General features: G+C 42.6%; 4 protein-coding genes across 4 annotated transcripts in view; 2 read left to right on the forward strand and 2 right to left on the reverse strand. All coding sequences in view use genetic code 11, as the record gives it.

Annotated features, from left to right (window-relative positions):
- EGR_00326 (Multidrug resistance protein) overlaps nucleotides 1-6,467 on the forward strand; it is a gene marked incomplete at both ends in the record, with an annotated part of 13,940 nt that extends 7,473 nt beyond the window's left edge. The window contains 10 exons of the mRNA XM_024489575.1: nucleotides 223-402; nucleotides 975-1,106; nucleotides 1,369-1,473; nucleotides 1,773-1,850; nucleotides 2,045-2,272; nucleotides 2,643-2,794; nucleotides 2,963-3,103; nucleotides 4,672-4,903; nucleotides 5,368-5,706; nucleotides 6,108-6,467. Of these exons, the coding sequence (XP_024356253.1) occupies nucleotides 223-402; nucleotides 975-1,106; nucleotides 1,369-1,473; nucleotides 1,773-1,850; nucleotides 2,045-2,272; nucleotides 2,643-2,794; nucleotides 2,963-3,103; nucleotides 4,672-4,903; nucleotides 5,368-5,706; nucleotides 6,108-6,467 (1,947 nt within the window). The remainder of the gene's footprint in view (nucleotides 1-222; nucleotides 403-974; nucleotides 1,107-1,368; nucleotides 1,474-1,772; nucleotides 1,851-2,044; nucleotides 2,273-2,642; nucleotides 2,795-2,962; nucleotides 3,104-4,671; nucleotides 4,904-5,367; nucleotides 5,707-6,107) is intronic.
- A 2,856-nt stretch (nucleotides 6,468-9,323) lies between these two features.
- Nucleotides 9,324-9,851, reverse strand: EGR_00327 (Zinc finger protein; the record flags this gene model as incomplete). Its single annotated transcript, XM_024489576.1, has 2 exons — nucleotides 9,324-9,449; nucleotides 9,594-9,851. 2 exons carry the CDS (start codon nucleotides 9,849-9,851, stop codon nucleotides 9,324-9,326), a joined length of 384 nt encoding a protein of 127 aa, XP_024356254.1.
- Nucleotides 9,852-10,305: 454 nt separating this feature from the next.
- On the forward strand, nucleotides 10,306-14,228 carry EGR_00328 (Pre-mRNA 3'-end-processing factor FIP1; the record flags this gene model as incomplete). Its single annotated transcript, XM_024489577.1, has 4 exons — nucleotides 10,306-10,345; nucleotides 10,378-10,686; nucleotides 10,753-11,470; nucleotides 13,772-14,228. The coding sequence occupies 4 exons, from the start codon at nucleotides 10,306-10,308 to the stop codon at nucleotides 14,226-14,228; spliced, it is 1,524 nt and encodes a 507-aa protein (XP_024356255.1).
- Nucleotides 14,229-20,463: 6,235 nt separating this feature from the next.
- EGR_00329 (putative GDP-fucose transporter) lies at nucleotides 20,464-25,722 on the reverse strand (the record flags this gene model as incomplete). The annotated part of the gene is made up of 7 exons (XM_024489578.1): nucleotides 20,464-20,788; nucleotides 22,099-22,312; nucleotides 23,228-23,336; nucleotides 23,693-23,809; nucleotides 23,842-23,982; nucleotides 24,018-24,125; nucleotides 25,642-25,722. 7 exons carry the CDS (start codon nucleotides 25,720-25,722, stop codon nucleotides 20,464-20,466), a joined length of 1,095 nt encoding a protein of 364 aa, XP_024356256.1.
- Between the last annotated feature and the right edge of the window lie 415 nt (nucleotides 25,723-26,137).

The following is a 26,137-nucleotide window of genomic DNA, read 5'->3' on the forward strand; positions in this document are numbered from 1 at the left end:
CATTTAGAGGCGAAACGTGCTGTAAAAGTGAAATTCTCAAACTCGTTTTGTAGGGAAAAGCCTAAAGATTGTGATGTTGGATGCTTTAAAGAATAGAAATTCTACGAATCTTTTTCTGACCAATACTTTTTGAATGCTACAAATTACCAAGATTTTGTACATTAATGTAAATTAGAAGCTAGAGGTGGACGGTCGGTGTGTTTTTATTTTTTATTTTTAAAGCCACTCTACGAGGAGGATGAGGGGGAAAATGAATCAAGCGACGAAGATGAGGAGGCAGAAAATGATTTGGGCGATTCAAAAGGAATGGTTCGAGGTGATTCGATTCGAGCCTCAAAGATATCTAATTATGATGCGCTTTCTTCTACGGACACAGATATGCCTGTTAGGATAAAAAACGGGGTGAGTTAATGCACTTATGCGCTGCATTTTTCATTGAACCATCATTCTGTTTCGTCGTCCAACTAGCTTTTGGAATGTGCGCAGGTTTTTTGGCATTGCCATGGGTGGAACATCTTGACTTTAAGTGAAAGAAGGTGCTACAATAGAATCACGTCAGATTTCGCAAAGGCAACCTCATCTAATGCATCTGAGGCATTGTAAATAGGTTTACTTTTTATCTCATCATATCGTTTAATAAAACCTGCATTATAAAGGCGTATAATGTGAAGCATTTGTCCCCGTCTACATAGGTAAGGTCAGTGTTTGCGACTTTCCGTCTCCATTCACTGGAATTTAATCAACTCCTGTGCTGGTCCTACATCCCAAACTTATTGGGACAGCCACATATAGCGAGCATTTTTGCGTTAAGTTGTATGAGTTGGAGAACAGAACCTATGTACAGGGTTTTCATTGCGGAAGCGCTTAATCAACTTGGTCGTTATTGTGTGTAGACCTCGATGGGTCAATTGGCCTGAACTCTCAGCCGGTTAGCTATACTAACATAGTGATTATTTCCCCCTTCCCCTAAACAGAAGCCTCCTTTTCTTGAAGTGCTGACAATGAACAAACCGGAATGGCCCTACCTTGCCTACGGTCTCGTGGCGATCGCATTGTCAGGGGTCGCACTTCCTGCCTTCTCCTTGGTCTATTCGGAAATTTATAACGTAAATATATTGTTTTATTCACTCCCTTTTGGTTACTTTTGACCTTATGCAGTTTCCTAGCAAGATAGATAAACAGCTCTGTGGTTTTAGACACAATTTCTTAATAATTCAACTGATATTTGAATATATTCTTAGAAGAGCATATGGATTAAATGTGCTTAAACCAGACTTGCAAGTAACTTTTCATCATGTGTTTGTTAATAATATGCCAAAGATTTGAAAAATTTACTTAAATCTTCGTTTTCCCTTGCCTTTCTTGTAGCTTTTCTCAATGTCCGATCCCCAGGCCAAAAGAACTCGGGCGTCCTTTCTGTGTGGCATTTTTGCGATCTTAGGATTTTTACGACTTTTCCTTACGGCGAGTGGGGTGGGTTTTGTGAGCAGGATGAAATCATGCATTTCCTGTTCAGCATATTCATTTTCTAATTAAACATTGCAGTAACTTTATGTTTACCAATTCACTACTGATAAAAGGGAACCAATTTCATCGATAACTATTTTCCATTTACACTTATGGCTTTGGGAGGGAGGAATGTTGATTTGTGGGGAGACAGAATGGGGTTAATTGATGCTCCACGAAAGTTGCTTTACACAATCTACCATAAACTGCTGATTACTTTACTGTGATGTTGTTAAAACAGGTCAAACTCACTGTATTTCCTTCAGAATGCTGCTCTTGGTATTTCTGGTGCTCGTCTAACAATGCGTGCTAGACAACTCTTCTTCAAAGCCATATTGAAACAGGTGAGCAGATGAATATCGAAACGATTCCCATTTTATTTTGAAGTCAGTTGTTTATTTACTACCCACATACACACCGGTTCAAGGGCTAGGGAATGAAGTGAATACATGAAGGCGTTATTGTACTGCTGCGTTGCCTTAGAGAAATAACTTAAGTATAATAATATCATCTCACAGCATCGACTTTCCACTCACAGGAAGTGGCATGGTTCGATCGGCCCGAGAACCAGGCGGGCATTCTGACCGCCCGTCTGGCAACCGAGGTGCAGAGTCTGCATCGGGTCACTGGAACCCAGTTGAGCACTTTCCTCGAATGCCTTTCCCTCGTGATCTCGGCGTTAGTGATAGCCTTCTACTACAACTGGGCGCTAAGCCTCATCGCCTTGGCCTTCGTCCCTTTCCTATTCGTTGCAGGCTCGCTGCAGGTATTGCCTTCTAGTCCAAGCCCCCCGCTTGTAATATTCATTTGCCAGGACTGTCAGTGGTTCTATAGCCGAAGGTAGCGGCTGTAGAGCCATTAGAAGTTGCAATGAACCCAGGGCACATTGATTCTCAGCCTTCGCAAAGGCAAAGGTGTTTCCTTAGGGTCTTCATAAAACTGTTTCAAGGAATTTTTTTGCTGTGGGTGTGCACTTAATGCATAAAAATTCTTTAGCAAGTTAGGTCGAGTCATATCATTTCCTTGGTGCTATCGACACTGGCGGTTTCTTATTTGCCAATCAAGCTATAGGCATGGTTTTAAAAATAAACTTTTCCGTTCATATTCCTGATACGTCACTACAAACTCATCTCCAGACCCGTCAAATAAATGGAAGCGTTGGGCAAAATCAGGTTGAGGGGGCAAATGTCGCACAGGAAGCCTTCACTTCTTACCGCACGGTTGCTGCTTTCGGGCTGGAGCAATTCATTTACGAGAAGTTCCGTACAATCTCAAAGAGTACCAAGAGGTAAAGCATTTCCAATCTATTAACTGCTGAAATTTAAGTATGAGCAATGCGATTGGGAATAAAGTGCACCGACCGATGCTGCGCAAGCTTTGCGTTTTTAAATTACTAACTGATCATAAAGCCAACGCATTGTTTGCTTGTAACCAATTGCTGTACCTTAATTTGTAGATCCCGATATGGACAATCCATACTTTTTGCCATTGTGCACTGTTTGGCTAATGGAACTTTCTACTTTCTGATTGCTGCATATTACTACACGGCAGCTTACCTATATGACCGCGGCGAAGTTGATATGCCAACAATTTTTAGGTTAGTTTCTATTATAATATCCATTATCTATTTTAATACCTGATTCATTAAAAATATGAAGTAAATCGACGAGTTCATGCATAAAGCACATAAAAAAAATTATATTCCTTGGTATAACCAACATCGTAATCTATAGGGTTGCCCCAACGAGGAACAAGTTGGAGACTCAAGCGAATTAAACACTAGGCACTTCTGCTTTTGTCGCAGTCTTATTCCCCAACTGTTCACTTCGCATTTGATTGTCCGATGCCAAGAAAGTGTGGTAGTCACTTGGATCAGCAATGTTAGGGGAAAACGCAGGATGAGGATGAAGGTGAGGCAGAATCTCCCTCCCCTCCTACCCTGAGGTGCAAATTCTCAAACTTGTAGGCTTGATGGCATGAGGTCATGTGTCGTGTTGCGTGGCAGGAATGGATCGCCAGTCCGGCAGATTGGCCTGTGCTCACTGTTTCTGAAGAAGCTAAAACAGTGGCAGAGAAGTGGGGGATCTCAGCCACAACTGGTGTTTGGTCGTCAACAAGAAGCACACAATGAACAATGCCATCCGCACAGTCTTGGTGGAGTGAAGTGTGCGTGCCTCGGAAGAGTGGAGTGGGTGATGGGTGGATCGCATGGGGAGAGAGTGACATGTTCATTCACTTGACGTTAGAATAAGAAGGCTACTGCTCGACACGAGTCAGTCAGCAAACAGTCAACAGCGTCCCTCGTCCTCTTCATGCCGTATGTGAAGGCGAGAAGTGAAGAACAAGTTGATTCACTTTCTCTGAAGCTTATTGCCACCTGTCGCAGAAGTCATTTGTTGCTGCTGTTATTGTTGTTGGTGGTGGTAGTGGTGGTATTGTTGGGTGCTTCATCAGAGCAGTCAAGTTGTTTAAGCCATATCTGTGTAGTATGCTCTGCTGCATCATCTTCCCCAAATACAGTCCAAACCACATAAGAAGCTTCTGCAGCCCTGGAACCGAGTTTGTTCCACTTAGTGCGTCATATAAGGTGGCAATATTGGGTTTGGTTTCGTTTCCCAAAATTGACTGCAAAGGTTTCACTTGCAAGCATTGGTATCAGAATGGGAGACCGTATTTGACAATGTCTTTCACGTGAGACCATGATGCATGAGTTCTCCTTATCAAATACTTACCCTAACAAAAGAATAGATATGTTACTTACTTCACCATTGTCTAATTCAAACGCTGTGCTTTATAGTTTAAAATGGTCTAGTTAATATGCCCAAGATTGCTAAAACCGCATCCCTTTTTGCTCATATTTATCCGAGCCATAATTGCTACATCTCCCGCCACTACAATAAAGCATTTGTGGAGTGATGAGTACTTTGTTTAGTTATAGAATTGACTGGATTTTATACCTTTTTTTGTAAACTAAAACATCACACCAGACTTATCACTTTAATGCTTTGATAACTTTGCTTATGCCAAACGAATTTTCATTCTTAATGGCATCATCTTAACACCAGTGGAAGTTCAAGGTTGTTTTCTTCCCATATCCATGTATGGGTTCCAAAAAGTCTTGTTTTGTAAATCGCTTGAAAGAACGCCTCTATCTGCTCTTTGTAGAATATTCTCTGCTGTCAATTTTGCTGCTCAAGGTCTTGGCAGAGCTGCCGCCTATGCGCCCGATTTCACGACGGCTTCACGAAACATTAAAAAGACCCTCGCAACTATTCAACGAGAGACACAGATGGATGTCGGTCAGGGCGACTATCCAACCGATCCACCAGTGGGCAAATTTGAGTTCAAAAATGTCTACTTCCGCTATCCCACCAGAAGGAAGAATCCCATTTTGAGGGTCAGTTTTGCACTTTATAATTGCGATATTTTTATTTGGAATTCACCAGTCTTTGGAGTGATGCGTATGAAGAGTATTTGGTGTTGGTGCTACAATTCACTTATTTGTGGGCTATGGAGTTTATCATCTTAAATTTCATGTATGTACTGAAAATAGTTTGGCTCTTAATGTAACCGTAAAATTTTGTGAGTACAAATTGCATCGTCTCCCGTTGATTTGAAGTGATTTTGCCAAATTGCTTGGCACTTTTCACTGTTAATTTAGTTTTTTTATTATCAAATTCGCACCCAACGTTCACACGTGTAATAGTTAACTAAAAGGAAATGCACTCTGAGGTTAGCTTTTGACAGAGCGATGGCTCATGAAGCGACGTGGGAAGCAGTTGTTCAAATATCGCATAGAGCAGATAGGTAATGTGATGTGCGTATACTAACTCCGAGTGGTTGTATCACTTCGTCCGACAGAACTTCTCCTACACCGTACAGCCGGGCACCTCGGTAGCCATGGTCGGACCCTCTGGATGCGGCAAGTCGACTTTGCTCCAATTGATTCAACGCTTCTACGATGTGGAAGACCGAGGACCAGGCAGCGGCATCTTTCTGGATGGCCGAGACTTGCGCAGCCTTGCCCCTGCCTGGATCCGCGAGCAGATCGGCATTGTCTCGCAGGAGCCCAACCTCTTCAATTTTACCATTCGCGAGAACATCGCCTACGGCTCGCTCAAAGGCGAACCCACCATGGAAGAAATTATAGATGCTGCGAAGCAGGCCAACATCCACGACTTCATTTCGGGACTGCCAGAGGTTAGTCACCGCGTTTCCATATTGTTCTGTGCTTCCTCGATTTCCCACTTGCTATTGTTCCAACTCACTTAAAATTCAGTGAGGACTAGACATTTCGTGGGTGATTTGGTCAAGTCAAAGATATTTTTATTAAATGTGGTATGGAATTTTCTCTTTACTTAATCATAAATCTGAACCAACCACACTTCTTCAATTCAGCAATAATCCACAGAAAGAAAAGCTGAAATTTGAGCCTCTCATGATAACATCCTCACGTTCCTGTTTTTATCATGTCATGCGCCAAGTGGTGTGACTGCAGTATCTATTGTTGCTATACGAATATGGCTGTATTTTCTACACGTGCTATAGATGGGCTGTTTGCAACCATTTTGAGGTTTCTAATCACGTTGGCCCTTTTCCAGGGCTACGAAACTAACGTAGGCGCTGGCGGCTCTCAACTATCAGGCGGGCAGAAGCAGCGTGTAGCTATCGCGCGAGCATTGCTGCGGAAACCAAAGGTCTTGTTGTTGGATGAGGCAACCTCAGCACTAGACGTTGACAGCGAGCGGATCGTACAACAGACGCTGGATGAAGCAATGCGCGAGCCCAATGGTGGTCGCACGAGTCTCGTTGTCGCTCATCGACTCACCACCGTGATGAACTGCGACGAAATCGTCGTTATTATGGGCGGCCGGCGGGTGGAGTCGGGCTCACCGCAGGCCCTCCTGCAGCAGAAAGGCGCCTTCTACGAGATTCACAGTTTTGGTGTCGGAGGGCAATAGACTTCTCCCTCCCCCAAACAAGCCTTTAACTTCCTCGTGTAATCCCTCTTGCCCTTGAGGAACTAGCGACACGTTAGGGAGATGAATGAACTGGTTTGTGATTGATTGCCGCACTTCTGAATACCAGTATTTTTAGTGTAAAAATGCAGATTTCTGATTATTTATTAGTTTCCTTATGTGCATAGGTTTAACGCTGAAACGCTTTTTTAAATTTACGAATGGTAGGAGTCCAAAAAACGGTTTTACGACCATTATTGGTCACATTATAAACAGACATTAATTGGAGAACGACACCACTTTTAGGTGTGGCGTCGGTACAACAGCCTCCAATCTTCATGTGCGTATCCCTTTGCTGGATCTCGAAACAGGCTATTCTTAGAATCCGTTCAATTTGTTGCTTTGGGATCGTCTATAGTCCAAGTAGGTCGCTCGCATAGTAAGAATACCCTTAGATAGGAGATGTTATTGTATTGTAACTTGGCTCGACATTTAAGCATGAAATTGAGTTTCAAACTCGATCCCAAAACCACTTCAGATTCAAATTTGACCTAACTGTGGGCAGTGGTCGTGACGTTGTGAAAGTAGACATCGAGCAGTGTCATGCAGTGAAGAGTGTTCCGCATTACAGGGGAGACTCAGTCGTGACAAGACGGTACCAATAACTACATAAAGTTCGCAGGCTTGGCGTGCATAGAACGACATAAAATCAGCAAGCCTTAATTGAGACGAATTTTGCATGGAAATACATGAACTATTTGACTGCGCAACAATATGGGTGATTTTAGACGCATCAAAAAACTCATGATAGTGGTTCGAATATCCTCCAAAAAACGTGGTGATAATTTTGAGGATAAGTAGGTATGTACTGTGCAGTTGTAGCGTTCCGGGACTCCCTGAAGACGAAAGAAGACACAATACTTGGGCAGAATGCATATTCAGCGCAGAGAAGGTGTCTGGGCTATTGGCATGGCCCAAAAGGCCAGCCCACCCAGCGAGGTACAAGGGGGCTAATTCGAAGTACAAAAGTGGCGCCTCACCAGAACCGAGGGATAAACCACTATCGTATTACACAGTACTAGTTTAATTTAGTCCTGTATACTTCGTATTTGTTCCAAGACTAAAAACATGAGTTCCTTTATTTTTTTTAAATCAGCGATGATAGCCTGGAAGTTGAGAGTGTATATGAGGAAGCACATTATTTCATTAAGCCAAATGGTGTTACGGGGCATTATTATTGCTTAAAGCTCCGTCAGTGGACCACGGAAGGGGTTGGGGCTACCAGCGCGACTCTGGGGCCAGCCCACTCGGCGAAGACACAGTGGCGGAGCACCTAAGTGGCCTCTCTGTCAAAGCCGAGCGAAACACACAATCGACCTATTAAAGGAAAGACCTCTAGCTGTGCTCCTAGACTTCTAGCCTTTCTGCAGGCTAGCAATAAAACTCCGTTCACCATATTGTGGATCATGCGGCTCGATAACGTGCTTTAACCCTCCGTGATAAAAAGATAATTTTTTTCATGCACAAGGGATCTAGTGTCACCAGCTTTAACCAAAACGGACAAATTAAGGCGCAAACGACCTTGATAGCAGAATTTTAATATGCCCATTTTTAAATAAATGCTAACTGAAAATGTAATTTGAAACCAGCGTATGCAAAAACTTCATCCACAATGATTTGATTGTAATTACTAATTGTTTGATCAAAGTACTGTAGCATTTCGAACGAGAAGGCAGAATTTGCATTGCCAACGGCGTGGCTTTTTGAGGTACGTCTCTGATGAGGTTCTTCGACGGGCGGACTGACGTCTCTGATGCGTGTCGATTTCTGATCCTATTGTGTGTTTCTATAGTATTTATTGTATTGCAGGTTGTTCGGTGGTGTGCTCTCCATCCTCCACGTTGACAAGGTGGGACGTTGGGTATGTCACGCTTAGATGATGACCATGCACCACTATGACCGTGATTAAAATTACTGGTTTTCTGATTGTTAAAAGTTTTACCTACTCATATACCCCGATTTCATGCACTTTAGATGAATTGCGCGTGAAAGCTTATGCGGTAAGTAACTGGTGATGACGCATACGCTATTCCGATTGCATATGTGGTAGTTTTAGGGCTGATTTTACATCAATTTGAGCTGTCGTCAAATCCTTTTAGGTGGTCATAATTGTCTCATGGACTTCCGCCGTCTAGAAGGTTTGTTCTGCTTTAGCATCATGTTGAGCCTTCACTGATCCCCGTGGTTGCAACTGCCGCGGCTACTAAAGGAGGCAAAATGGATGCATTTCCGCAACCATTTAAGGGCTTCCTTAAATGTACTTGAAATCCTACACCTCTTCTCAACCCTATGTTTGAGTACTCACTGGCTGCAGCGAGTAATTACGTAGGGTATACCGACCCTGAATAAGTTGATAAATCGCTCTGATTCGCACATTCTTTTGCAGATGGGATTCGGAAGAGACAAAGTTGTTTTTCTCAAACGAAAGTGTGCAATAAACTGCCTTTAACCAGCGCTATTTTTATAAGCGTACGGGGGTACATTAAGCAGATGATTCGTGGTTCCGTGTAAAGTGGTAGCACGGGTGGGGGTCTGCCTCTCTACCCTGCGGGATCCTCCATCGTGGTGGGCGGCCGCCGAAATTTGCCAAGCGTGGCCCCCCTGCGCCAGACTTGCCACGAAGAGGAGGGCAGGGGACCGAAAAGCCAGCTCCCGAGGAATTTGAGTCCGTGGAAAAGTCTCAGGGCTCGGCTACAAGTGTGAGGCTAGGTACCGCTGAAGGGTTTAATGAGCAGAATTTCCCGTATCAAGTGTAGCGGGTTTAGTATAGTTCGGGGGAAAACACTGGTGGAGTTGGTGTCAATCGGTGGAGGGGAGGGACGGCTCATCCACGCGCAGGGCCGCCTTCAAAGGTCGCGTTCCCCCCGGCGAGTGCTCAGACTCCAGTTTGCGGGACCCGACTCCAGCTGCCCAATCGGCGATTTCCTAAATTGCAAGCACTAGTTGAGAGACTCCCTATGCGGGACGGGATGCACAAAGTCCGTGAGGCGTGGCACATACAAGCGCCACTGTCTTTGGACACAGGCATAAGCAAGTAATGACGAGCACAGTCAGTATAAAGTGTACTACCTGACAGTGAGGCTCCGATTCTAAATTCCTCATACGGCGCTTATGCGGTTTTCCCTTAGTGTGAGTTTCTAAAGCAGACTTATCGCAAAAATACTTGCCACAAGAAAGGCAATAGTGTTGACCAAGGGCGGGTTTTTCCTCATCGATCTCCGTCGCCTCTCGGAGACGCTTGGAAGCATTTTCGGGTTTGAGGTCTTCATATATCTGGTCTAAATCACGCTTCCTGTACTTCGTCTTGAGCGCGGAGCAACGGGGCATTCCTCACAAGAAAGCTGCACTCACAGTTGAGGCGCGAGGCCATTCAAGAGGTAAATTAAAACTTTCTCTTGGTAATGTAATAATAATTGGTGGAATTTATCATAACACCTAGCTAAAGCAAAAAAGAGACTGAATTAATTTAAAAAGCTTTAAAGGTCTTTAAAATCTAAAAAATTATGCGTTAAGTTAAATTTTGCACCAAGGGTTATTTTTACGGGTAACAAAATAATACAAAAATAGCTAGAAGACAAATTTTAAAGTATAGCTGAACAACATTATTAAATCAAATTGGTAACAAAGCTAAAGCTTTTTCTAGTGAATTAAAACTATATGTTAGCTGTAAGAAAATTTTGACCAAACTTTGCTGCTAGATGTATAGGGAATCCAAGAAGCTTTGTTTTAGTCAGTTGTCGGGGAGGCGCCAACGTTTGAATCGTGAGTTTAATGCGACAAGATGGAGTTGGCCGCTGGTGCAATTGTCGTTGCCGGTTCAAGTGATTCCTTTGTGACACACTATTTTCTTTAGTTGAGGCTAATGGCAATGATGCAAGTGGTTTACCCGAGGATTCATTGAAAAGCTCGAACTCACTTAATCCGTCCGTGAGCGTTGTTGATACGTCTATTGGGAATGATTCTGAAGTGGATATCGATGCCAACGTTGATAATTTTTTTACGAAGGACGAATCTGCAAACGTAGTAATTGACAAATTCGGTGACGAGGAGGACACTGACGAGGATGATGATACCGTTAATGTAATAATCAAACCTTCGAAGGGTAGTATTTACAAAACTGGTACAACCTACCAGGCCAGATCTCAACAGGCTGGGGCTCAAGGTTCGTTCTCGCTGTTTTTGTTCTTTTTTAGTTTGTTGTTTTATTATCATACTTTCTTGATTTCAGGCCAAAAGGCGTTAAGGCCGGGCATAAATATAAATGACCCTGGCAGTATTCAAGGTGTTCCTACAATAGAATTTAATATTTCGTCATTGGGTGAAGATGACAAGCCTTGGAAAAGGCCCGGTGCCGATATAACTGACTATTTCAATTATGGGTTTACTGAAGACACTTGGTTGCAGTACTGTGAAAAACAAAAGATTATTCGTCAAGAATATGCTAACACAGCTCTTAAGCCTGTCTTAGTTGGTGCCGCTGCTGGTTTTGGCTTGACAAATCTCTCTTCTGCAAGTCACCGTGGAGTTATGCGGTTCCCCCAACAGCAGCAACAGCAGAACAAGGACATCCATGTTCTTAGCGGACGCGGTCGCTCCCCTTCAGTTAGCGATGAGGAATTGGAAAAGAAGAATGGTCTTTTGGGACCGGGCCAGGCTTTCAACATTCCTCCTCCGTGCTTTGCCCCGCCTACTGGTGGCGATGCCCTCAGTCAATTCGGGAATGTTGCCAATGCCTTGAATTTCCCACCACCTGGATTTACCAACACTTCCGTCCCTCCTCCTCTTCTTGGATCAGGATTTGGTTCACAGCAGCCAGGTCATCAGTGGCCACAGTCAAATATTGGAAGTGGATTGCTTCCTCTTTTTCCTGGACAGTCTGTTCGCTCGACTGGTGGAAGAAATCACCATTCGGATAATCGGAGAGATAGGTCTCCCGAAAACCAATTGTAAGTTCCATCCTCTATGCAGAAACTCTATTACATTTCGGGATCGTTGACTGCTTTACTTGTGTTGAAACGAGTCATAATCTAAGGAATGCGTCTGGGTGTCTCCAGATTTTAGTGGTAGACAGGGCGTGGATACTAATAATGGTCCATTTTGATTTTCTTTCTAAGCTCCGAAGAGGAGTTGAACGATTGTCGTCGCTCACATTATCGCGGGGAGGAAGAGCAGGAAAGTCGCTACGATCGGTAAGTTATATATTCGTGTGATATCTTGACACCTGATAATATGAATTCTTTAAGTAATGCTTGACATTGTTCATCCTGAAATGACTTGTGTGACTCAATTGCGGGTCATTTTACTTGGGCTCAGGTTTAGTTTTTTACAAAATTTGCTAAATTACGAGAAATGACTTATTTGGTTTATGAGTAGATAATATAAACTAACGTTTTCACTAATTTCTAGGAAAAAGGCTTTAACATACTTACTTGGTAAGTGTCAGTCCCATTAGCTTCATTACTAATTTTGAGCGTATGTGCTCTTTTTATGAAGAGATCATCGTGTGAGTCGTCGCAGTCGATCGCGCAGTCGTGATTACCACTATGGCGGACGCAACAGACGGTTAGTATATCATTTTTTGAACGGCTTTAACTGAAACTATTAACTAGCCGGCTGAAGTCCGCTTTTTTCCCAGTTATATCATATCTCACGATTTTATGCAAATCGGTTTAAAATTCTAGGTGTTTGGAAGGTGGCTATTGTCATTATGATGTGTTGTGTCAATTCACAAGAACCCATTGTACTTCGTGAGATAGGAGCTTTGACTCACAAATTTTAGGTGAGCGAATGTGTGTTGTGTTTTTAGTACAGGTCATTTGAGGTAATTTGTGACCTGTAGGGAATCGTGAAATGCACGCAATTGTCCACATGCGCTACAAAGCATAACTATGTGTCAAGACATTGGTATAGCACTCTTTGACCTCTTCTGTCCCTTCGTTCTGTCATATTTTTTCTTCATTTCACAAAAATTTTTTGGAATCGGTGGATGTGACTCGATCTTATCAAGCGTGTGAATAGAGTTAAACTCAGTCCCAAAGCAGTGGATTCCCCTTGTATGGCTGGTATAGCATTTGGAGAACATGCTGTAGCAGAGCATGCTACTCAGAAATGGCTCGGACATTTGGATCGCGCTAATGAAGCACCCAGGAGCAACAGTTGGCATCCAGGACAAAGTGTATCGCTTTGTTTTTCGCTTTTTTTCACATACGTTATGAAAAGGCGCTATGCCGTGTCGATTCTTCACTGAATGATTCCTGACCAGGAGCGAACGAACATATCGTTATTTCTCCTCAAGCAGTAAGTCTACTACCCACTCCACTTTTCCAAGTCGGGTACTGCTTCACTCCGCCACGACTGTGCAAATGTAACTGTTCATTGTATACTTCTTGCTGAAGACAAAAAATAGTTACTGCTGAGCTCTCCTTCCTCCCCTACTTCTGCTTCGGCTTCCTAAGAAACAGTGAGGTCAAATAAATCAATCAGACGTAAGATCTATTCTCATCGGACAACGCATGTCGGCAAACCCACCCGTTAGAAGATTTGCACCCCAGGGTAAAAGGGGGGGAGATACTGCCCCAACTTCATCGTCATCCTGCGTTTTCTTCTAATATTGCTTCTCCATGTGGCTATCACACTTCCTTGGCAATGGACAATCAGGTACTAAGTAGGTAGTTAAGGCACAAGACAGACAAAAACAGAGGTGTCTGGTGCTAAACTACTTACCTTTCCAACTTACCCCCCGTAAGGGAAAGCTTATAAATTGTATTGTTGATTCTTCCAAAGAGCAGAATTCGCGCAAATCTTTCTCTGATCACTAATTTTTGCTTATTGCTGAATAAGCTTTTGGCAGTTTATGCACTCTGTCATACGTTGCAATGGGTTTTGTTGGGTTTTTTTTATTACCAAAGGTTGATGGAGTAAAAAGTCATTACATCTTTGAGTAGTTGGCGTATTTTCTTGTACTTAGTCGGCATACTTATTGGAATTCATTTTTGAAGCTATAATGGTTATTTTTTATGTGTTAGCTGACAATAATTATCAAGCATTTTCACTGTGCATCATTCCGAATGTATGTGCATCTTATTGGTCAAATTCTTAATATTCAGAAACATTTCCATGTCGATTTAGTGACTTTATCAGGACGATTCGTGAATTAAATTTATTTTGAGTTGGGATTTGGTCACAGCTCATCTATACATTATGAAAATGAAAAGTAAGCTGTATAGGTTGTCTACAATTAAATTTAGATATCATGAGGAGTCCTCACGCGACTACGGTCGTCACGGTGAACGCTCGTCTCGGAGACGCGGATCGCGTGAGCGTCGTCGGGACCGGTCACGAGAGCGGTCGCGTGAGCGGGATTACTCGCTGGTACCGTCGGTCAGCACAAACAGTGGCGTACCTGGTGGCGCCACTACAGGATCGGTGTCCGAAGCTGGCGCCTCGCGCTCCACTCGAAGCGGGGAATCGAGACGACGCAGTGAGAGGGAGTCACATCGTAGTCACCACCGCCACCGACGCACCTCCCGTCATCGCTCTCCCTCCTGTCAGACCTCTCGACCCGAGCCCACCGAGTCCCTAAATTCACAGCTATCTACAGTCCCTTCCCAGCCTATCGATCCTCTCGAAGCCGCCTCTGCTGCTGCCGCTGATATCAGCGAAAAGATTCGTCGGGCTAGTGCCGGGGATGGTGTATCTGGTTGAACACTCGAAAATTGAAGCTGATGTCGCTGTAAATAGTTAAGTTTAAACCTTGTTGGTCACATTCTTAGCTCTTTGGGTGGATGGTTTCGTGTTTCTCATGAGTTTGCCTCCATTCTTTTATCGCCCCAAGTTGCAAGGAAAACAAGCTTAAATGGCAAGTCATCCTAAAATTTAAAGTTCGAGGACAGTCGTTTGTATATTGTGCTAATTGGACTGTGAATTTTCTCCGGGTCTTCTTTACAGCTTAAACCCGTGAACTTCTTCCCAGATCCATTTGTTATCAGTTTTTTACGATAGTGGTAAAATGTCCGCACTTCCACCTGCCTATACTTCACAGGACCTTGTATGACTATTATTTAATGAAATAGGCAAAATTACATTGGTCAGGGCAGTATTTTTCGCTTAATTTAATGCTGACATTTCCATTTTGATGCTCAAAATTTGCGCAGGCATTATGCGCATTACTTTCGTAGGAGAATACATTCGTTCTACTTAGTGCAAATAGTAGATAGCAGAACCGGAGATATGAAGACACGCCGGAGTGTTGACAGATGCTTAGCGGTCGAAACCTGGTATTTTTATCTTATGCTGGCACAACGTGGGTATGATTAAACGTCGAGAAGGCGCGCGTGGCATTTCGCCTCTCTTTGAAGCACGTGTAAAGCTTCGTTGAGTAGGGCTCGATCAACTCATCAGCGAGGTGCTTTGAGTTTTGAGTAAAATTCGATCAGGCAAATTTAATCCGTGGGAAGTGGGGATCGCGTTGCAATGTGAGTTTTTTGGGAGGAATTACGCCGGTAGACTGTCGCTTGCCCCGACAAGCAGAAGCTTTAGGGCGGGGCGGTCGCATGCCCATCCCTAATTCCCTGATGCGATCAAACCTCTTTGCAACTGCGAAATTATGGAGGCTGCTTTTAGCAAATGTTGATATTTTTCAGTCTAGTGGTTTGTTACCACACGATCTTTTTCGTCAATCTATTTTCCCAACTCCCATTGGCCATGTATGGTCTCCATAAGAGTGTAAAAAAGCATTGCGAGATCGGTTGACAGTGGCCTATGAGCGTATTTAGACAAAAAAACACTTATCACAAAGTTAATTTACTTTTTCGAAGACAGGTAATGGATAAGCAACTTTGCGGAGCATCAATAAAAAAGGGCATACTATCTTAGGGCTTACACACTTGTATCACAACTTCCGGTTTTTAGGAGTCCGAAGAAATGGGCTTGAACTTTTCGCGTGGTTTGCGGATAATCTCCGCAAAGTGGAAACCAGTGTATTTAAATAATGAAACCCAACCAGTACTTCAGTTGATTTGACGCCGTCAAAATATGTGGTGGTTTTTCTAGCTAGTCGGCTATCGCGAGATTTTACCCCCTTCCAAGCTCCCTACTTCTCCCCTTGGAAGTAAGGCATCCCTATGAAATAGGAGCGGGAAATTAGTTGGGATGGTAGACTCCAAAGAGGGGAGAAGTAGCCTCAAAAGCACCTCCAAGTTTGTAAAATTGAAACCATTATATCCCAACCTGTAATAAGGGGTTCGGTTACGGGGGCTTGCGTTGTTTATTTCTTCTAAAATGCAGTATACAGCTGGTTGGATGACGTCAGTTTTTACTCAACTCAGATCCGAGTGTCTATCTCCTCAACTGTCCTAAATATTCCCATTCCTATACTATAGTAAAATCATGTACTGAATTGGGTTTATGTGAAAAATGAGACACCACTTTCGTTATGCAACCTACCCTATGTTCACTCGTCAGAGTACTCGTTGTGATGTCAAGATCACCAAAACGAATCTTTTTCCTCAAATCACCAGTTTTGTGCATTACGTTTTTGATCAGAAATTGGTCGAAAAGAAATTAATAAGGGTACGATAAAACATGTGCATCCTTGTAGCAGAAGTGTTATGTGTGCAATAATTGATGCGCATGACATTTCAGGTAAGCTTTTCGGTTAGAGATGAAAATGTGGTCAGCCTTGATAAAGGCACTTTGTGAAGCCACAGATTAAGTACTTTTAAAGATAAATTCCGCCGTAGAAACATTGGCATTGTTCGATATTGAGGATGTGACTAAGAAATGAAGAATGTAATAATCCACATACTAGGAGTGTCCTGCATCCATACTATCATTCTCAATCCTACCGGCCTGGTAGAGTCACACAGCTTGGCACAGTTATCACAAACCGCCAACTCCTATCACCTATGCGCAATGTCGGTTGGAGGTAGGGAAGTTGAGGTGTCACATACAAACGACGTCGTCAGCGTACATTTGGTCTTGCGCATTGTAGTAGCAAAGATCTTACAGACGATGCAATGGTTATTATTAAAGCCGGAGATCGAGATTACTAGGTAGCTTGATTTGATACCCGTTGAATAGTTATGCTTTTCTGGTGTCTGGTATAATGGACCGCATCCCGTATGTGCGATGTGACAATTTTGGTAGTTTGTGCAGTTTTCTGCAGACTGCGCCATACGACAGTATCATGGTCAATCGTGTATGCTTGAATGGCAGTAATTTCAAGACGATATTCCACTGAGCTAAAGTAACAGCGACATGAAGTTAACATACACAAGTTGTCAAAATTTCTGCCCACAAATACTGCGTAAAATCGCATTTGCTCGTTGAGTATTGACACCGCGACGCTGAAAAAGAGTATTTTGGAGTTGATGAAAATGGGTTGCATTGTTTGCCCTCAAAACATGAAGTGATCTAGAATGCGAATGTGGATAACAAAGGGCTTATGGGTGCGTACTCTGATGCGATTTTGAGTCTGGTGTGCTCACAGGATGCGTCAAACCTCTTCAGACTCTGCCATCTCAGCACACAACTATGCCACCTCATTTCTTTTGTCTTGCTTGCAGCGGGTCTCCGTGTGCCTCATTGTACATAAGCATGGTGATCGTGGGTGTACACACAGCAAACGCGATTTGTCAATTAGGCTTTGGCAAGGTCTTAATTTATAGTGGTGCAAATTACGGCTTCTTGCAAGAAGTGTGCCTTCTAGGTATCTTGCACTTGAAGATTCCATAACTGCACGTTGTTGGTGGATGCTCAAGGGTGAGTTCTCACCATGCTCTCTTGTGCACCTTTGAAATTTAAAAAGCATTACAGCTGTTAATTGCGATTCGATTAGGCTAACATGCATTTACAACACTTCAGCAGAAAATAGGTCCACGTCCCTTTCCAGAATATGCCTCCCAGTAGGCCCCTTTTAGTTTACTGTCAGATTCTATCATCAATCGTCGGGTGATTTCTTAGTGGTAGTTTTTTGACCTTAAATTACCGTTAAAGGACACATTGACCTGATGCTGTTTCAACCAAATTGCCCAACTACTAAGCAGATGGATGTGTGCTTTACCCTGAATCAAGTAATAGAAATGTTTAATTACACAGGGTATCATGACTACGTGGGCATTTCATTGTCGAATAATGTGTACCCTCAGACATCAGACGCTGTCCATAAAAAACCCATCATCTGGCGTCATTTTGGGCGCCGTGATGCATGCTCCGAAGGTAGGGTCATGGTGACTAGCATATCTGTATTTGGAGCATCGTACTAAGCAGAAGGTGAGTAGAAGACTGAATTAGCCGAATTTGCATGTCGCCTGGCCTGAACTAAAGTGCCTCGCATTACAGCCCACCACTGCGTCTGTCCTTGGTGGTGAACCCACGTTAAAGCATGGACTACCGTGGGTAAGTTTGCTCCGCGCATCACTAATTATTGAATGTAGTGGCGTTAAGGCCTCCTTGATTTGATTTTGTCAGCTCCTACTCACATGAGTGAAATGGCAAAATGGAATCGCAAATCCTTGTTTGAGCCACTTTAATAGGCACGTTGGTTTTATGCTTAACCCTTGGTTTTGGTAAAGGGGCTACTTAGGTGCCCCACCATTATACCTTTGCCGGGTTGGCTAGCCTCCGGGCTATGCTAGTAGCCCCAAGCCCTATCGTGTGTCGAATGTATATATTCTGGCTGAGAGTGATGTCTTCTTTCTTCACGGAAGTTTTGGGGTGCTACATTGGTGGTCGTGAAAAGTAAATTCGATCTGGAAGGATATTCATCCTCATTTCTACTGCTTGGTGATAATTCTCAGCGTGAGGAAAGAAGAGCATATGCTGTGGATCGAAGAATTGGTGACGATCACTAACAGAAGGGATAAAAATGATGTCTACCTTCGGCACCTACTCCAGTCCCATGTTCTGCTGGAAAGGTTTAACAACTGAAGCGACATTAGCCGTGAAACATCTAGAAAAGTTTCGTTCCGGATTTATCCACCGTACCCGCATGGAGATATCAAATATGTGAACGCACGGTACCTCTTCCACTTCGCTACTAACTGGATATAACCCAAATAGGCACGTACGGCTAGCAGCTTTGAAGTGAGAAAAAAGTGTCAAGAAGGGATGGAGGCAAAACCTCACTTTTACGAAACTACGTTCAATCCCGTCTTTTGTTATTAGACTCTACAAATAGGACAGTATTCCTGCGACTAGCTGTGGACACGCATGATGGCTAGCACATTCCCCCGTCTTCGAATCCAGTTCCCCTACAGGACAGAACGCCAAATCCAGTTGAATTGCCAAGAGGGGTCAGCGATGTTGCAGTCAAGTATCGGCTCAGTTACATGGGAACTCGATGGCGCACTGTTGGCTATTAGGTGTTTCCATTACAGCGCCGATTATTTTGTTATGGCTGACGCGAGAGATTGACCGAGAGGAGTGTCAGGGACGAGGCTCAAAGGGGGAGAGAGGCTATTTAGTGTATTGGTTGTTTGTCTAACTCTTGGTTTTGGTAAAGGGCCCAGTTGGGTGCCGGATGGGCTGGCCTCTCGATCGTGCCAGTAGGCCCAAGCCCTACTGCATGTCGACAATACATATTCTGCTCAAGTGTAACGGTTTCTTTCGTCTTCAAGGCAATCTCAGGCCACTATAATTACAGAGCCACGGTGCACTTGGTATAATCGGCGAGAATAACTGTGCACTATTGGCAACAGAAATTGTTACAAACTATATGTGCTCTATTTTATGCCACACTTGTAACAACTTATGTGAAATGCGTGTTAATATTTCAGAATTTCCATGTCTCTGGTATAAAGATCACAAATTTTTTTTATTCCCGCCTGGAATTTCAGTTTAAGAAGTAGCAAGCAATTTATTGGGAAATTAATCGGTGGGATGAGTGAAACTGTAAAACAATCGAAAAAGACTGCAAATTTACCACAAAATTCCTTCTGTCTCCGTGTTATGACGGCTGGCGGTCGCTGCGCAAATCTCTGGGTTAAGTGTCCTGTCCACGCTCGAAGTAAAAGTTGAGGCAGTGAAGTGGTAAAACTTTTTCCTGTTAAAAGAGTACTGAGGGAGTTTTGAAAACACCAAATGTGAAAAAGATACCACACCGGATGATGGTGAAAGGTGTTCATACCACTGCAATTACACACAACACTCGAAAAGAAGTGGGTCATTTGAAAACTACCGATTCGCTGTATGGCTAATATGGTGGTGGAAAACTTCCAGCAACCAGTTCACGCACTTCCAAAATTTGTATGACCTATTTTACTCTGGTTATGGGCATTTGAGATGACTTGGGAAATGTACCCACAACCCACACCGCACACTAATGCACAGATTGTAGCACACCCACTCACTAACAGTTTCCCAGCAGACGTGTAAGAAGGCAAATCGCACTACGGGGGCTAGCTCTATTTTGGGAACGAATACCTACGCGTTCGTGACGTTGTCCCACTGACGTACCTTGTCGTAGAGTGATTGATTCCTTCAAAATGTTCTAGCCAGCACTAAAAAAACTGAGGTATCTCTTACGAAATTGAGTAACCACACCCTATCAGCCTTGCCGTCATAGTACGCCAAGTTGTGGCATGCTCAGTGTGACTACTTTGCCACTTTAAAAAATGAAATGATGCGAAGTGTGTAGTATTAGGAGCAGAGGGACGAGAATACCAACCTTTATCTATAATGTCCGTATCAGTAGGAGCTGCAAATGATATCTCACATGTGCATTTGTCACACAGGTTTCCAAACCATTGCATCGAGCATAAGCAACGCTCCAAAGCACAAAGTAGCTCAAAGTTGATTTGCACAAACGTTTCCAATTATACAATGCAGAAAGACACAAGAGAACTACAACAAAGAATGGGCATGGTTTAAGGAGTTCTTGGAAGCCGAGTGAAATGGATAATGTGAGAAGGAAAGAAAGGAATGATGCTCATAGTGAAGCTCAATCAGCCAAATTATTAACCGTTGGGAGACCGTCTTTGGCAGCACTGTTTGTGCCGAGAGGGTCGGTGACATGAATCATGTAGGCCCTCCAGTAGATAGCAGTTCCTGCCGCAGTCAGCAGCACACCCACCCACCAAAATCCGGTAGTGTAGACTCGGAAAATGATCACAGCCAGAACAGTCTGGAGGAGAGATCGTACCAGACCAATCAACTCACGGTGGCTCATCGAGTGGGTTGTGACTTCACGAAGCACAACTGTGCCCACGAAGGATGAGGTGATACAGCTTAGGACAATTAGCAACCAGAAGAGCACCGTTTCTGGGCTGTACATTTAGATAAAGACAGTGTGATAAATACAGTCTGCGGAGGATGAGAATAGCCGAAAATCATAATAAAAAAAATGGAGGTGACCTTAAATGCCTACAGTACGTCAAGATGTACCCTTAAATTTGATAAAGCGCTGTAAGGTAGAAACTTGAAACACTTTTGGAAATGTATCCTGAACCAGTAAATAAAATGCTAGATGGGGTGCGCGTAACAAGAGATGCTTTCGGAGGTCAAAATTCAACCGTTTGGATACATGGGTGATAGTACATTTGGTGATGGTGTTAAACTCTGTTTACACAAAAGGGGCCTAGACTTCAAGCAAAATATTCAATTAAGCTTTTCAGCCGATAAGAAAAACACAGTTTTAAGCCAAAGTACGCCTAATGGTGTGTTGGAGCAGCTACCGTGAAATAGGTCAAACGTTAAGAACGCTGAGAATCGTTTCCTTGATATCAATGGCTTGATTCAGCAAAGAAATTCAGACGTAGGGAAGTATTTGGGAAGGTTAAAGTCATGTGTGATGATTGAAATGACAAAGGGGAAATAAGTATTGATTGCGTTAAAATTAGTTGGTATTAGAGTGTCTTCAAAAAACTCTTCTAGATCAGCCAACAGCACTTTCTCCTTAAGGAGAGAGAATAAGAATTAGTTTATGCAGTCACGTGGGAGAAAGATCAGTTGAGAAAAAAATATACGAGCACACAAGGAATTATGGTCTTAAAGTAGACCACAAGCAGTGATTGCGAAAATCTAGAAAGCAGCTCAAATCCGATGTGTCAGTTTACACGAACCGCAACATTGCACGTTAAAGCGAGGGGATACGCAATTGCCGCGACACTATGCCGAAGGCTCTGAGAATGTAAATATCCACTGAAGTGTGGAGATTGATCTCATGGAGTGTAGAGCATGCAAGCGTAGCACCAGGTAATGAAATGCAATTGAGCGCATGCACTCAAAAACCCGCATCACGTCTACCTGAATGTGGATTCAAGGCAGACCCCAAGGTACAAATGCTTAGTGCGAAAAATGCTTCTCCCTAGGTGTAAAGCTGGTTCATATTATCGTGATTAATTGTGTGAACTTGATTGTAAGTACAGTCATGTACAAAGTCTGGACTTCTCAAAGCTTTTATTATTCTACTGTGCCATGGAAGAATTCAAAAACGCTGTTATTTATTCGGTCAACTCAAAAAAGTAACACTGAAATGTGAAGAAAAGTATCAAAAAAACCTTAGTTGCTGTTTCCTCTTTCATACGAAACTACAAAGCACAATGATGAAGTTATGATTGAAGCTAAAGTAACTTACTAGAGGGAATAGGGAAGAAACATAAGTTCTGACGTCTCAGTGAAAGCAATGGCTATGAATGTGAAGAGGCTGCAAATGACATTGTTTACGTAAACCTGCTTCAGATGAACGTCATAATTATTGCCAGATGCAAGATGGGATGCCTCCTGATAGTAGATAACGACGAACAGAGAAGCGAGAATGCCAAAAACGATTCCTTCAGCAATTAGTAGATCTAAAGAAATAAGAGCTTAATAATCACTGAGTGAATAAAAATAAAAATTTAACATGAGCTATTAGTACAGGTGATAGAAAGTGGCTGAAGTAACTGTGTAAAAAACCTGCGAGATATGATAATCAGAAGCTTAATAGTTGACCTTCTGCCCGGAGGCAATCAAAAGAATAATTTACAACTATACTTAGTAAATAAACAAAATTTTACTAACTTTCAGAAGAGAAAACACAAAAAGTTAGGAAGACCCCTAGCAATGGGGTTGTGATTGATGCTGCCACCGAATAGGTGCATAAACTTAACGTTTTCAACAGACTCATCGTGCCCACAAAATCGAATTCACTGGTGTTCGCGATACAACTTCACCGACCCTTGGACAGAGGTTGATGCATCGACTTGCGTTTGTCAATTCGGCATATTGAACGCGCGAACTGGCATTGCAAGTAATAAAATACTATTCTGCATACTGAAGAAACTTAATTTACATCTGCGGAGATCGGAGGCATGAGAAGCTAGGAGTCAACTTGTGTGTTGACCCTCAGCAGACTGATCAATAAGAGCTCAGCGCATGTGGATTAGCAAGATGGCAAGTTGTGCGCTACTTAGATAGGATAGTGATGACATTGTTAGTAACCATTCTAATAAGACGATAGGCATTCATTTCGACTGGATGTCACTTTTCCACCTAGAAAAGCAGTGACACTATAACTCCTGTCCCTGAATTGAACGCAGGGAGAAGTGAAATGCTGCCCACGACATTAGGCTTTTTTAGGCACAAAACAGGCGATGCGAGATTGAACGAAGCCATTAAGCAACAGCACAGGAACTAGTAAGATCAAGATTGTGTAGACTGAGCGAAATGCAAACATTGTTGTAACGCACATTGAAAAAATTTCCGGATATATGTACAAAGCTTACTAGTCAGATTCTCCTCAATTAGTGTAACAATATAGCCAACAACCACCAAAAGAGCGCCCAAAAGGACACCGACGCACTTATTCACCGACCGACTACGGTATGTAAAAACCTAAAAGGGGGAATTGTAAAGTCTTTGAGTATATCCTTCTTCTCTCTTTCATATCTTGGAGCAGCATGCTCCTACGATGAGCAATCCCAAAATTTAAAACACAAAAAGATTTTAAGACCTCGACAACGCTGCAGTCCTCTCACAATAACCCAAGAACACTTCTCATGCATAAGGTAGCAATGGACTGAGTGCAGCCACAGCAGTCACGATGAGAACATGAAGTGTTTCAAAGCAAAACGCAGTAGCGTCCGAGGTCAATGAAAAAATGCAGAAAGATAGAATAAAAACACATAGAGAGGTATCGAGGCACTAACATGGACTAAAATAATACCAATGAAACAGGTGAGGCGACTTACCAGACTGATGGGGACAGCTAGGGAACGCGCAACGAAATACATTGGCATATCCATGTAATAAAGGCATAAATTGTTGCAGATTATCATGAGAGAGAATGCAAGCGACAATTTGATATTCTATGATGATGTTCGACGTGAAAAGGAATTACCAGAGAGTGCTCCTTAGCTGCACTAAAGAAGCCTTGCCTCAAACTCCGAATAATGGAGAATGAACTTGACCTGAGTCGGATGAGACAGACAACTACCGTGAACATGCACTCGGCAAATGTAATCCAAAGAGGTCCATCAAACTAGATGGAAGGTTTAAAAAAGAGCATCAGGTTACCAAAACATTGATATTCCAAAAGAGGGAACGATGTACAAACAATAAAAAGGCCGAGGCCAGCCCGTGTATCACTGAAAGCCATAAGCCCGAAAACCAGTTGAGCACTTTCTGAAAATTAAAAAAAACCACTTAGGAAAAGGATTTAAGGAAGCCTAACCGTCTACACACGCTTTGTCAAGATGTAACAACGAAACGGGGAAAAAACTTGAAGCTTACACATAGATAGCGGAAAAAGTACATCGATTTTAAACCAAGAAATTAAAGCAAAAATTACGTGTCCAAGAAGAAAAACTTTCGCCAACTGCAATCTGAGATCCCATACCACACACCATCTTGTTCCAAGAGTGATCATGAGTTTTACTAGTGCATGCCATAACAAGCACAATAGCGCGTAAACACCGTCTGATCAAATAGAAGCAACACAAGCCATTTGCTTGACGGTTTTAGCAGACAAAATACCGACTTCAGGTACACTAGAACATATTTACATAGAAATGTGATCTATTTTATTGCAGAGGCAAGGCGATGAACAACAAAGTAAACGATAAAACTTTAGGCAGGTTAAGTTAAAAGGGTGGGAAATGTTCTAAACTGTGTCGAATGAAGATGGGTATTGATACTGGTGAAACATTCTCTTCTGAAATTACGACCGTAAAATAAGTAGCTTGCTAAAAATAACAAAAATGCTTACCGAGCAACAGCATAAAAGAATGCAGATGGACGTAAAAACACTAGTAAAAACTATACATAACAAGGGAATGTGGTGTAAACTAGTCAAAATAGCAAATATCTCGGAGACATGTCATAAATTAGGGATGAAATAGTCAAAAAATATTATATTTAGGTCTAAAGAAGATATAATGAACTGCCTATACCAAAATGATATAAAGTAATGCAGTGAGGTGGTATCTTCGAAATAAGGCCTAAAAATAAGGGAACGCTTCATAACAGTAATATGTTATAGTTTAGGGATTTCAAAACCAGTAATTGAGTTCAGGTCGAAATATCTAATAATTTCACATTTGATCAGATAAATCTGCTAGAACAAAACACTGAGTGCATTATATGTCAGAGACATGAGAGCGAAAGACAAGACATGACCATTCGGAACAAAAAAATGTTAAAAGGTGATGGAACAAAAAGCTTCATTTCGATATCTTATGTGTGGAAATAAACCATTAGCATTTAGCTAACACCGTGGTGCAGTTCCAATTTACTTCATAGCAACAAACGAAGGTGAATGCAATCGAAACGACCCGACTGGGCAGTATTTAGCAATCTTAGGTCTCGCAAATCCAGTGTTTTTCTTTATGATCCTCAGTGCATGAAAGAATTCTATTCGACAAATTTAATAATACACAGATTCGACACGGAGCAAACTGTCATAACATAGGCAGCAAGCAGAACAAGTGCAATCACTCGTGCATACTCATTCAGCAATAAAAAACTATTTAGGAGTTATGCCAAGAATTATGTTAATAGTATGGCCTACAAACGGAACCAGGTGAATGCAAGGACTATCGGTCGCGAAAAAGTTACTCTACACAAATACGAGGATAAAATTACAAGAAAAGTAAAACTGAAGTTAGGAGTGAGAATAACCGCCTGTAAAATGGAAACGTACCATGATAGGCAAACTGAAAACCAACAACAACGCGCAATCTAGAGGACACAGGACCTTCGATCCGATTGGACAAGAGGTCATCACGCCTAGGTTACACAATATATTTTATTTATCCAAAGAAAGCATTACAAGCTATAAATAGTGCATGTTTTGGCTCACTAGAAAAAATAGGAAAATATAGCGAATTGTAGGGAGGTTCTTAAGTGTTGGCTGACAACTGTTTGCTTTAGAGGAATAAGACACAAACAACTAAAACAATAATCAATAGTTGTACTTCTTTGATTTGATGCATTGTCCATAGCTAAGTTTGTGTGTGCGGGCAGTGGGGTTTCCGAAGGTATTGTCTCCCTTTTGAGTTGTGGACTTCAGGCAGAAGTGATACACTTCTCGAGCCACCCTCCGCGTGTAGTGTACGTTTTGTAGCATTACTTTGGCGCATTACGATATTTGCAGCTTTGCTGGGGGGGTTGTTTTCGCTATTAAGTTGATCAATAAC

Source organism: Echinococcus granulosus, assembly GCF_000524195.1.
Source record: "Echinococcus granulosus chromosome Unknown EG_S00001, whole genome shotgun sequence".
Classification (NCBI taxonomy): Eukaryota; Metazoa; Platyhelminthes; class Cestoda; order Cyclophyllidea; family Taeniidae; genus Echinococcus; species Echinococcus granulosus.